Consider the following 12,305-nt stretch of genomic DNA (forward strand, 5'->3'; position numbering starts at 1 on the left):
CTCACAGACCCTGGGGTGCAGCCTGAGTCTCACAGACCCTGGGGTGCAGCCTGAATCTAGTAGACCGTGGGGTGCAGCCTGAGTCTCACAGACCGTGGGGTGCAGCCTGAGTCTCGTAGACCTTGGGGTGCAGCCTGAGTCTAGTCGTCCGTGGGGTGCAGCCTGAGAAGCAGCCTGAGGAGCCTGGGGAGCAGACTGAGTCTGCTGCCCGCTGTGATGTGAACCAGGCAGCCCCTCCCTCTTTGCCCCCCGCCAACAGCGATGGGGTTCGGCGACGGGGGACAGCGCAGGGAGCAGCCTCTGGGAGGCCCAGGAGTGGCCACAGCCCCCTGGGGCCGATTCCACGTTCATTACAGTGAAAAGGCACAGAGGTGGCTGCTCTGCCCCTCGCCTTTCACCTTGGACAATGCAAGGTATGGCACACGTCCACCCCTCTGGAACGTTCTAGAAAGTTCTGCTCCTGGGCCTTGTGCCTCAAAGGAAAACTCCCCCACGGTCCTGGGAAGTACAGAGGCGCATGGGGGCGGGGGGGGAGCTCAGCAGGCACCTCGAATCCCAGGCCCACCGGAGGCCGCCCCTCAGGACTCCCACATTTCCTCTTGACTTCCAGCTCACGGTGCCGTCCAGGCTGGCCTTGAACTCACAATCCTCCTGCCTGCGGCTGGGATCGCCGGCGCGTGCCAGCCGGTCTGCACGTCAGCCAGACCTTCCCCCCCGGGGAGAAGCCCTCGGGGAGGGGGGCACGGTGACAGAGCCCCTGCCATTGTCTCCCGGCCCCACGAAGAAAGCCAGCAGCAGCAGCGGCCACCAGCCAGCAAGGCACCCCAAGCCGGGAGGGGGGGACTGAGCCAGCGAGCCCAGCACCCCGCCCACAGGCACCGCCAGGAAGCGGGCAGAGCAGATGCGGGCGCCCTCCGGGACGCGGGTAAGGTCCCCAGCCCCAGGCGTGGAACCCACACCCGGGACCCGCGGCGGCGCCTGGCCCGGTGCCAAACCTGCTCCGGGGTGGTGCAGGAGGACGGCGCTGGCTCTCGTTTCCAGGGGGACCGGCTGCCTCCGCCCCCCCCCCCGGGAGCCAGCGCTGGGCGTTCTACACACGGCAAACGACCCCCAAACTCAGTGACGGAACCACCGCACCCGATGCCGGGAAGGAGCGCGGCCCAGCGCCCCCCCCCCAGGCCCGGCGCCCGCGGATCCCGGGGCTCGGCGCACACTCTCGGGGTGAATTATCGAGCACCGGCGGTGGAAGCGATGCTGTCCACACCATCAGTGATGACACGGGCAGGGTGGGAACAGGAGAGGAATAAACCCCGGCGCCACGGGACCGGGGGGGATGGCGCGGGAGGGGGAGCGGGGGTGGGGGAGCCCCAGGCCCTGTTGGAAATCAGACCTGCATAATAAACAACGTAGGCAAAACTAGTACACGAGTATTGATTTTCTTAAATATGCAGAGTTTCCAAAACAGTAGGGGGCGGGGGAGAAAAGGAAGTTTCAATGAACCCCAAAGAAGGTGTGTGTGTGGGGGGGTGGGCAGGAAGGTCAGGATGGGTGGCCGGAGCCGACACGCCGTGAGCACCCCGGAAACACTAACCGTGTTGTCGCCCTCGGGCGCCGCGGTAAACCCCCATTGCCACGGTCCTGGAACGGCCACGGGCCCCGCCCCAGAGGCTCCTCACAGTCAAGTCAGACCGACCGCCAACACGCCCCGGCGTTCTACACCCTCCCTCCAAACGGCCGCACGCTTGCGGTGGGGAGGGGGTTAACCCTGCTGGCATCTCCCCAGCCTCGGGTCCTCAGCTCCTCCCTTTGGCCCCCCAGATCCACTCACTACCCACCCGCTTCCCCTCTACCTCCAGAGAGAAGCTGTGGCCGGGAGAAGGGGCGGACGCCATGCAGCTCCCTCTCCCGTGGGAACTATGGCCCCACTCGTAAACCTCCTTAGGAGCCTTCTTCTCCCGTCGGTGACGATCTCCGCAGGGTCCCCTGGGATGGCCGGGACCCGTCCTTTCAGCCTCCAGCCCCGTGATTGTTCTTATAAACCACCTCACACGCCTTGACACAAGACGGAATCTAGGTAAGTTAGCGGGAAAATCCAACATAGGACGGGGGAGGGCGTAAGCACCCCAAGAGAGCGTAGGACTTTGGGGAGAAAAGCATTCCCTACTCTTGTTAAACATTTGATTATATTTGCTTAAGGCAGACATAATTGCGGATGAGTCTTCTACAAGACAAACTATATTAAATATGTGTATGTATAGACACCCTAGAACATGCTTGAAACACGAGCTCACACACACACACACACACACACACACACACACACAGAGCAGTGAGCCCCATTTCATTTGCAAAGCCATTCTCTTGTAAATAGATAATTAGCACACAAGCACACCTTTCAAGGGGTTTACGCATTAACATGAAAATACTGTAATTACAGCTGGCCAAAACCACTTGACTACACAACTTAGAATTCTCCATTTTTCATTTTTATTAGAAGTTAATTCTCTCCCTAAAATAGAGTTTGGCTTTGTGAGGGTTGTTTTTTTTTTTTTATGAAGAATATAGCAAATGAATGTTTTCAATGAACACTGAGCCTGGGTTCTCTTCATTTGTCCCCAGGGCCTGGCCAGCTTGGTGGCCAGAGACCAAGGTGACAACAGGGCTCAGTCTCCACACAAGGCAGCCTCAGACAGCACCAGAAATGTGCCGTACAGCGTCGCCAGGGCCTGGCTCTCAGCTGCTACCCCAGCTACTCAGGAAGCTGAGCTCTGAGGATCACGGTTCTAAACCAGCCCGGGCAGCAATGTCCGCGAGACCCAATAAAAAAGCCCGAAGTGGCGCTGTAGCCCGAGTGGTAGAGCACCGGCCTGGAGCCAGAAGAGCTCAGGAAGAGAACGCAGACCCTGAGTTCAGGCCCAGAGCCAGCGCAGAAGCGAACTGTCAACCTCGAGCTCGGCCAGAATAATACCGGGCGAGGTTCCGGGGATGTCTAGATACGGCCAGCAGGAAGACGGGCAAAGGAGGCTCTGCGTGAACCATTCCCACCAGCCGCAGCAATCACTGTTAGTTCCTACAGTGTGCGTGTGTGTGTGCGTGTGCGTGTGTGTGCAAACACACATGCGCATTCACATACATAATGCTGGTCGGCTTTTTGACTTGAGGCGGCCACTCCCCAAGGTTTGCCTCTCCCTGTTTCTCTCGCTCTCTTCACAAATACCTTGTCGAATGGCCTTGCGGGTAGCGGGCACCACCCGAGCCTCCGCCCTTTGCCTCCCATCAGCCAAGGCTCCAGACTGAGCCCGGCCCCAGCTCCCTGCCCCCCCCCACCTGCAGGACACACACACACACACACACACACACACACACACACACACACGCCTCTGTAGAGCTAGGGACAGCCTTAGCATCTTCTCCACTACGGGCCAGGATTCCAGCCAGACCTGGTCTTCCTCCCCCCTCTGGTCCCTCCTTCCCCTCCCTTCCTCTCCTCTCCCTCCCCTTCCCTCCCTCCTCCCTTCCTCCCCTCCCCTGGGCTCCCAGGCTGCCCCCACACAATGGACAGTTCACACCAGAGTCTCTCTCAGCTCCTGACCCTTTAGAGCTGACCACTTCATCCCAACAAACCTCCCACCTCAGTCCCCAGCACCCCACCCTGCTGCCCCGCCCCTGGGGGTGGTGCGTTGAATTCCTGTCACTGCTTCACCCCGATCCATGGCCCCGCCGGTGAGCCTGGCAGGTCTCTAGAACCGTCCACGGGGTGGGCACACACCTGTGTGCAGACCTTGACTCTCAGTGGTCACCTGGACCAGGGATAAATGGCACTGTGAGCAGCCTCCAGCCGGGCCTCCAACCTGGGGCCTCCAACCGGGCCTCCAACCTGGGGCCTCCAGCCGGGCTTCTAACCAGGCCTCCAACCTGGGGCCTCCAACCTGGGGCCTCCAATCTGGGGCCTCCAACCTGGGGCCTCCAGCTGGGCCTCTAGCCAGGCCTCCAGCCTGGGGCCTCCAACCTGGGGCCTCCAGCCTGGGGCCTGGACCGGGGTCATAAGCAGAGGCAGATGAAGCCAGAGCCAGAGAAATCACAGTGAAGTGAATTCTCTGCGTGCCCCTCTCTCTTTCTCTCTCTCTCTCTCTCCCCCACCCCTTTCCGGCTCCCAGGTTTTAATTAAGGGTTTACTTGCAAAAGACTTAGCTCTATTTAACTAAATCCTCAGACTCCCCCTTTATATTGTCTTATATATCGTTTTATGCAAGGGCGCCAGGAAAAAGTTAATTATAACTTCTAAATACTCCATTACGGGCCCTGGTCCTCCTCGCCGCGAGACTGTGCTCGTGGCAGTGACACTTAATTAACCAGCTCATCCCGCGGTACCCAGCGCCCGCCCCCCTGCCCCCCCCCAGGCTGGGCAGCGGGGACCCTGTGTGGCCCCTGCCAGGCAGGGCGCGTGGAGGCCCGCGGTGGCCCCGCAGGGACAGCAGGGGGGTCAGATGGCAGGGCAGCGAGCTGGGGGGTGGGGCAGGAGCGGGGTCTGTGGGGAGGGCGGGGGGCTGGCATCTGTGAGGGTCACGCGGGTGGCTTGCCAGGGGCAGGGGGAGGGAGGTGACTGGGTTCCAGGGTGGCCCGCCCCTTCCACCCGCCACAGCCAGGCAGGCAGGAAGTCCACCCAGCACGGCTCCGACCCCCAAGCAGCCACGTGGCACGCACCGTGCTGCTCCAAGTCGCCCGTCCCTCGGAGGGGGCCCCCCGGTCCACGCAGTCCACGCACACACCCATCCCGGGTGGGAGAGCCCCCGGTGCCGGGCCGAGCCCCCGGGCCGTCGCCGCCCGCCCTCCCGGGATTCCACACCAGTGCACCCGTCCGCTCAGTCCACATCTTCTCGCTCCGGTCCTGCGGCGTGGACTGGGGGCCCGGCCGCCGCGCCCTTCGCTTTCTCACCGGAGTTCTACCACGGGCGTCACCCTGCCGTTCCCAGCTTTGCCCTGGTTCATTAGAGTCTCGTGCACTTTTCCACCCGGGGCTGGGTTTGAACCAAGATCCTCAGATCCCAGCGGCCTGTGCGCACACCGACATCCCCACCCGCCCAGGCGCCCACGGCCACCGTGCCGGCCTGGCTCCCGGGGCGGGCAGCCCGCTTCCTGTGCCCCGAGTCCCAGTGGGGGTCACGGAGCCTGAGGGGGCCCCTCCCGGGCTGGCTGGGCTGCTGAGAACACAAGCTAGCCGAGTACCTACTTTGACTACCTTCTTTCTCCTGTGTGTACTAGTCCTGGGACTTGAACTCGGGGCCTGATGGCTGTCCCCGAGTGTTTTGTGCTCAAGGCCAGGGCTCTCCTGCATGAGCCATGGCTCCACTTCTGCCTTTGATGGTTCATTGGAGATAGGAGTCTCACTGGGACTTGCTCGTCTAGGCTGACTTCAAGCTGCGATCCTCAGATCTCAGCCTCCTGAGTAGCCAGGATGACAGGTGGGAGCCACCAGTGCCTGGCTAAGAACCTTCTAGAAAGTGGCTGGTTCCTGCATTCCTCAAGTGTTCACTGAGTGCTGCCCCTGGGGGTGCTCCCCACCAGAGCGCAGACGGACAGAAGAAAGGTGAGCTGAGCCCCTCGGCGGGTCCCAGGCCCAGCGCCAACCCCACAAACCCCCAAGTCACAGAGGGTGAACCCCCAGGAGCCCCAGAACGATCCCCCCGGCCCCACCCCAGCCGGCCCCCCGGAGCCCCAGAACAATCCCCCCCAGCCCCACCCCAGCCGGCCCCCCCGGGAGCCCCAGAACGATCCCCCCGGCCCCCCCTCAGCCGCCCCCCCCCCCGACACCTACCCAGCCACTCGTTGAACTTCTTCACCTCGCTGGGCAGCCCCAGCTCCGTGAAGTCCCCCGCGTGGATGAGCACGTCGCCGTAGGGCATCTGGATGGGGTCCGTCCTCGAGTGCGTGTCGGAGACGCAGACGAAGCGCGTGTAGCCCGGCGGCTTGGGGGCGTCGTGAGGCACGGGGTCCACCCTGCCGGGGAAGGTTCCGGTCACCGAGCCGCGGAGCCCCTGAGGCCCCCGCGGGAGGGGTCCCCGGCCCGTGGCAGCTCGCGGGCCGGGTCAGACCCCACAGCGGCCCCGGGGGCCGGGTCTGGACGCCAACCCCCGCGCCGGGCAGGGTCCTCGTGCCCCCCGAGCCTCAGTTTCCCCTCTGCAGCGCCAGGGGCGCAGAGAGCACGGTGAGGGGACGGGGGGGGGTCACCGCCCGCCCGCCCCGCTGGCCTCCACCCCCACGCGGCTCCGTCCGTCTGTCCGGGTGCCCGAGGCCCGTCCGTTGATAGGACGGGCCAGGCCTCGTCCGGCCCCTCCGTACCCGGTGTCCCCTCTGGGGGGGGGGGGGGGGGGCGCTGCGGCCCCGCGCGCGGGAGGAGCGATGGAGTCGGGGAGGGGCGGCCCTGTCTCAGGACTGGGGTCACCCGTGGAGATCGGGGTGAGGAGACCCCGGCCTGGTTTGCGTGAGGGTGGGGGTGGGGAGATGGAGGTCCCTTCGCAGGCTGGGACACCCCGGAAGGTTCTCAACAGCAGGAGTCCCGGAGGCGGGGGGGGGGAGGGGGGACACAGGTGCCGGCTGCCCGGCCCACCCCACACCGCGCCCGCCGCTCCCACGCGGTGACCTCGCCTGCCAACAAGGCAGTGACGCTGCCACCACAGCTCGGGCTCCGACGCATCCCCACGCCCGGAGCTGCGTGTAAATCTAACGATGCGGCAAAGCGGACACGGCCCCGCCACACACGCGCACACCCTTCTCGTTACCCCCTCCTCCAGACGCGACACTCGGGGGGAACTTAATCAACACCTCGTGACAGAGGTGGGCGTCCACGTGCCGGAGCGTGAGACCGATGTCACGGGGTGCGGGGGGGGGGGGTCCGTGACCCCCTTCTGCGGCCAGTAAGCCAAGACAGACTCCCAGAAGGCCGACTGGAGCACACACACACCCCCCAAGGAAGGCGCCGGGCTGCCCCCCTTCTCCTCAGTCACCCATTCAGGGGCCACAGGGACGAGCCAGGCTTGGTCACCGCAGGCCAGAAACCCATCCAAGATGGCAGACAACAGACACGGCCGAACCTGGTGTGGATCCTTCTAGAAGCTCCCGGCAGGAGGCAGTGTCTCCCTCCCAGTCCTTCCCAGCTCTCCTTTGCCCTCTGGGATCCCCAGTGCCTCCTACCCAGGACGGATGGCCTTGCAGGGAGCTAACTGGGTCTCCACTGTGTCACGGAGCTCGACCGCCTGAGCCCCAGCCCCACGCCTGGCTTTCTGCTGGTTGACCGGAGACAAGCGCGTCAGCCACGTTCCTACCCTGGGCTGGCCTCGAACTGCAATCCTCAGCCCTCAGCCTCCTGAATAGCTAGAAGTAAAGGTTGGATCACCCGCACTTAGTTCTCTCTCTCCTCTCATTTTTGAAGATGCTACGAGACGCCAAAGACCAAGTCACAGAGACAGAGAGCTGGGAGAGGCGGGGAGGAGAGGCACCAGAGAAGGAAACCGAGGCCCAGGAAAGGCTGCCGGGCAGCCGGCGGGGCTGAAATCCGAAGCTGGTTTTCCTTTCCAAAACCCACACACTCCACACTGGGCTGCTTTCAGGATGGAACCTCACTTCCTCCCACGGGTCCGTGGTCAGCTGCTTCAAGAGGGGCTCTGGGATGCCAGGCACCTGTTGTGCATGAGGAGCACTGCCGGCAGGGCAGACACCCGCCCAAGAGCGCCCAGAAACCCGCCCGAGAGCGCCCAGAAACCCACCCGAGGTCATGAAGGAAGAAGAGCGGCTGAAAAGACACGGAGAAAGAAAGGCCACCAGTGGACTCCTGGATCCAGCTGTGCCTGAAGCCAGCTAGCTAGCTAATTACAACAGCCAGTGAAACTCCTGTTAATCCTCCGAGCAGTGTAAGCAGTATTTCCGACACCTGCTGCAACAAAACAGCTAAAACCTGAGTCCCATCGGTGCCTGAGATCCTGAAGGGCAGAATTTGAACAAGAATTTGGGAGTCTAACTTCAGCAACTTGTGACGAGAAACAAACAAAAAAAAAAGATTAACAAGCAAAATGATGACCTTCTACAGGGAGTAGACGTGAGGCATGGACACAAATGGCGGGGAGGGGTTCTTCCCAAATCTAACTCGCCCGAAGCCTCTGCCTTCCGGGGAGGGGGTGCTCAGAGCCCCCAAAACCTGCCACCAGCTCTCTCCCCCGACACCCCACCGTCTTCCCCCGGGAGGATGTGTGTGAGGCGGGACGGGGACCCCGGCTGACGGCAGTGCCCGGCCGGGCAGGGTCCCTGACCTCCTGACCTCCCAGCATGCCTCGGGGCCGGCCCCCACCCCTTCCCGGCCCTCTCCGCCGGCCCCTGCCTCTGCTCCTCTCCTCCCCGGCACTGCGGCCGGGCTGCAGGCGTTCAGGCCCGGCCGGTGAAGGACAGCAGCCCAGACAGGAAAGTCCCCCAAACTCCAGTTTACAAGCAAACAAAGCGTGGCCCGGAAGTGGGCACCGGCGGGCCGCACCCGTCATCCCGGCGACCCGGGAGACCGAGGCCCGAGGCCGGCCCGGGCAGCTGCCTGAGAAATCGTCCCAGGAGGAGCGGGGGAGCCCAGGCCGGCCCGCCTGAGCCCCGCGGAGGGGACCCCGGAGCCAGCTCTGAAGGACAGGAGGACCTGGAGTCGGAGCGGCGGAGGCGTTTTGTGTTGCCGGTTCCAGGATTGGAACCCAGAGCCTCACGCTCGTGATTGGCTTCGCTGTTCACTCGGCACTCTACCACTCGAGCCGCCCCTCCAGGCCTTTGTATTTTCTTTTTGCCTGTGCGGGGCCTGGGCTGTCCGAGTTGTTCTGGTTGTTGCTCTTCAAGGCTGGTGTGCTACCACGGGAGCCACGGAGCGTTTCATAGTCCCCACGAGACTCCTTCCGGGCTGGCTTCGAACCTCAGTCCTCAGAACTCCGTCTCCCCGGGCCATTGCTTTGCCAGTAAACTGGAGATGGAGTCTTGGGAACTTTCCTGTCTGGGCTGGCTTCGAACTGCGATCCTCCAGGCAGCCCTCTGCCTGAAGACGGGCGCGGGCCTCCGGCTCCTGACTTCCTGCTACATTCCCTAGGACCCAGCGCAGTCCAGGGGCTCGGGGGCCCCTTAGAGGGTCAGCTCAAGTCCCCCCCCCCGGCCCCCCGAGATCGCTGCTACGGGGCAGAGGGGACAGCGACTGCGGGGAAACCCTGCCCAGAAGCACCTGCTCCTCCTCTGTGTGAAGGGGAAGGGGGGAGGGCACCCCTGCCCCAGGCCCACCCTTGCCCCATGGAGTTTGGCACAAGGTTTGCATTTCCAAGCGAGCCCTGCCCGGGTCCCCAGGGGGCTCAGGGCCCATTTTCTCCGGGAGTCGGGAGCCTCTCTGTCTGGACGGCGCCAGGCCCGGGGTGAGCCCACCCGAAGGGGGCCAGCTGGGCCACGGAAGCCACCACACCTTGTCCTCGCAGCGCACAAGCTGCCCGTGCGTGTCACAGCCCACGAAGGCCAAGCCTTGCTAACATGCCTTCTGTCTACACCGGCCTGGACTGGCCCCTCTGCCCCACCCCCTCAGGGATGCTGCCCCTCCCACACGCCTGTGGGCGGGGCCCTGCGTCTCTCCTGTCTGGCCCCTCCCACATGCCTGTGGGCGGGGCCCTGCTTCCCTCCTCCTGTCTGGCCCCTCCCACACGCCTGTGGGCGGGGCCCTGCTGCTCCCTCCTCCTGCCTGGCCCCTCCCACACTCCTGTGGGTGGGGCCCTGCTGCTCCCTCCTCCTGGCTGGCCCCTCCCACACCAAGTCCAACTCACTCACTCCTGAGATTCAACCTGAAGTTGTCTTCTAAAAGGGGTCTTCCTTTTGTTTGTTTGTTTGTTTTTTGCCAGTCCTGGGCCTTGGACTCAGGGCCTGAGCACTGTCCCTGGCTTCTTTTTTGCTCAAGGCTAGCACTCTGCCACCGGCCACCTCTGGCCATTTTCTATATATGTGGTGCTGGGGAATCGAACCCAGGGCTTCATGTATATGAGGTGAGCACTCTACCACTAGGCCACATTCCCAGCCCAAGGGGTCTTCCTGGAACCCCCAAACTGGCAAGAGATCCTCAATTCCCTTCTGACATCTTTCTGTTTACCTGTCTCTGCTTTCAGGGTTTTTGTTGTTTGTTGTTGTTTTGCTGTGTTTTGTTTTTCTCTTGGCAGGGGAGGTATTTGGTTTTTTGGTGTCTTTACTGGGGCTTAAAAACTCAAGGACTTGGGCTGGGAGTATGGCCTAGTGGCAAGAGTATTTGCCTCCTACACATGAAGCTCTCAGTTCGATTCCCCAGCACCACATATATGGAAAATGGCCAGAAGGGGCTCTGTGGCTCAGGTGGCAGAATGCTAGCCTTGAGCGGGAAGAAGCCAGGGACAATGCTCAGGCCCTGAGTCCAAGGCCCAGGACTGGGGGAAAAAAAAAACCTCAAGGACTTGGCCGGTGGCTCACGCCTGTCATCCTAGCTACACAGAAGGCTGAGGTCTGAGGATCGCAGTTCAAAGCCAGCTTAGGAAGAAAGTCCAGGAGACTCTCATCTCCAACTAACCACCAGAAAACCAGAAGTGGCGCTGTGGCTCGAGTGGTAGAGCGCCAGCCTTGAGCTGAGGAGCTCAGGGACAGCGCCCAGGCCCAGAGTTCAAGCCCCACGACCGACAGAAAAAATAAAAATAAAAAGACCACCCCAAGGCCTTGCAGTCTCGTCTCACTCGGCTTTTCCCTTCAAGGTGCTTTAGCGTTGGAGCCACAGCTCCACTTCCGGAGCTTCGGCTGTTTCGCTGGAGACCAAACTCCCAGAGACTTTTCTGCCCAGGCTGGCTTCAAAGCACAGTTCCCGGATCTCAGCCCCCGGGGGTAGCGGGGACGGCAGGCGTGGGCCGCGGTGCCCGGCGCTCCGTGCGTCTGCCTGGCGCTCGCAGGGGTGCGGCTGGCGGCTGGTCTGGGCGGTGGCAGCTCTGGGTGTAAAGACAGACACGCACGGGCCGACGCCCCAGCCGGGGCCCCCGGGCTCCCAGGTGCCGGCTGGGGCCGACGCCCAGGCCCCCACGAAAGAGAAGGCTCCGTCCCGCAGACCCTGCCTGCCAGAGCCCAGCCTCCGGTCCTGCCAAGAGCTGCCCATCGGCCCCCGGGAGAGAACGGGAGGCCCAGCTGGAAACCGACTCAAGGAAAAGAATCCACTAGGGAGCCTCTGGGGAACCCAGCCCTGTGCCCCCCGGAAGCACGAGCCAGCCCCAGCCAGCCAGGCTGCGCCGGGAGGACGGCTCCCCAGTGACAGCCCAGCCGCCTTCCGGAACCTTCTCTGATGAACACTCTGCCTGCCTGACCTCCCCCACCCCATGGCCCAGGGCGGGGGGGGGGGCAAGCACGCGGAGAACCACCATGCGAGTCAGACCAGGGGGCCCCTCGGGTCCTTCTCCGCGCGAACCTCAGGATGCCAGGGTCTCCCCAAGGGACGCGTCTCTGGGACTCGGTCTCCCCCCCCCCGTCCACGTCAATGAGAGCGCCTGCCACCGTCCTGGTGCTCGATCGAACTCAGGTGTTTGCCCTCCCACGCAGCTTTGTGACTCACAGCCGGCGCTCTACCGCGTGAACCGCGCCCCCCGGGCCAGCTTTTTGCTAGTTCATCGAAGGACGGAGTCTCTCCGACTTTTCCTACAATCCTCAGACCTCAGCCTCCTCTCGTTAGGGCTGCAGGCGTGCGTGAGCCACCCGCAACTTCCGTCAGCCCCCTCCCTCCCCCCTCCCCCTCCCCCCCCCCGCACTTACATCTGCACGTGGGGCGGCTGGAAGCGGCCCTGGTTGATGTTGTAGAAGGTGAAGGCCTGGGTGGGGTTGGCGCTGTACTCGTCCACCTCGATGATGAGCCGGCCGTGCTGGTGCCGGCGGCCGGCCATGGCGTGCGACTGCGAGAAGGCCATTCCCAGGCCGCAGGGGAGCAGGGCCAGCGCCTCGGCCTTCAGGACGCCCGGGCCCCACCTAGAACGCCACATGGACCCCCGCCGGCCGCCGGGGCATCGCCTGCCGCCCGGGCCCCCGCCAGACCTGCGAACACACTGAGGGAGGACACGGAGCAGAACCGGGCGACAGTTAATCTGTGTGCGATTTGCTTTATTTAATGTCAGATGAAGATTTAGAAAGAGGGAGGGCGGGTGGGGGGGGGAGAAAGAAAGAAAACACACGGTCGTGCAGCTCAAAAACTCATTACGAATCTTTCCGACTCAGCAGTTTGATGAATATACTTTGGTAAAAAGGAAAGGGAAGGGAGGGGA

At 63.2% G+C, this 12,305-nt stretch overlaps 1 protein-coding gene across 1 annotated transcript in view; it reads right to left on the reverse strand.

Annotated features, from left to right (window-relative positions):
* The window catches only part of LOC125357355 (metallophosphoesterase domain-containing protein 1), a 31,682-nt gene extending 19,656 nt beyond the window's left edge, over positions 1-12,026 (reverse strand). The window contains exons 1-2 of the mRNA XM_048354217.1: positions 11,803-12,026; positions 5,816-5,997 (exon numbers count right to left, since the gene is read on the reverse strand). Coding sequence (XP_048210174.1) covers positions 5,816-5,997; positions 11,803-12,026 — 406 coding nt within the window. The remainder of the gene's footprint in view (positions 1-5,815; positions 5,998-11,802) is intronic.
* Positions 12,027-12,305: the final 279 nt, after the last annotated feature.

Source organism: Perognathus longimembris, chromosome 1 (genome assembly GCF_023159225.1).
Source record: "Perognathus longimembris pacificus isolate PPM17 chromosome 1, ASM2315922v1, whole genome shotgun sequence".
NCBI classification, from domain to species: Eukaryota; Metazoa; Chordata; class Mammalia; order Rodentia; family Heteromyidae; genus Perognathus; species Perognathus longimembris.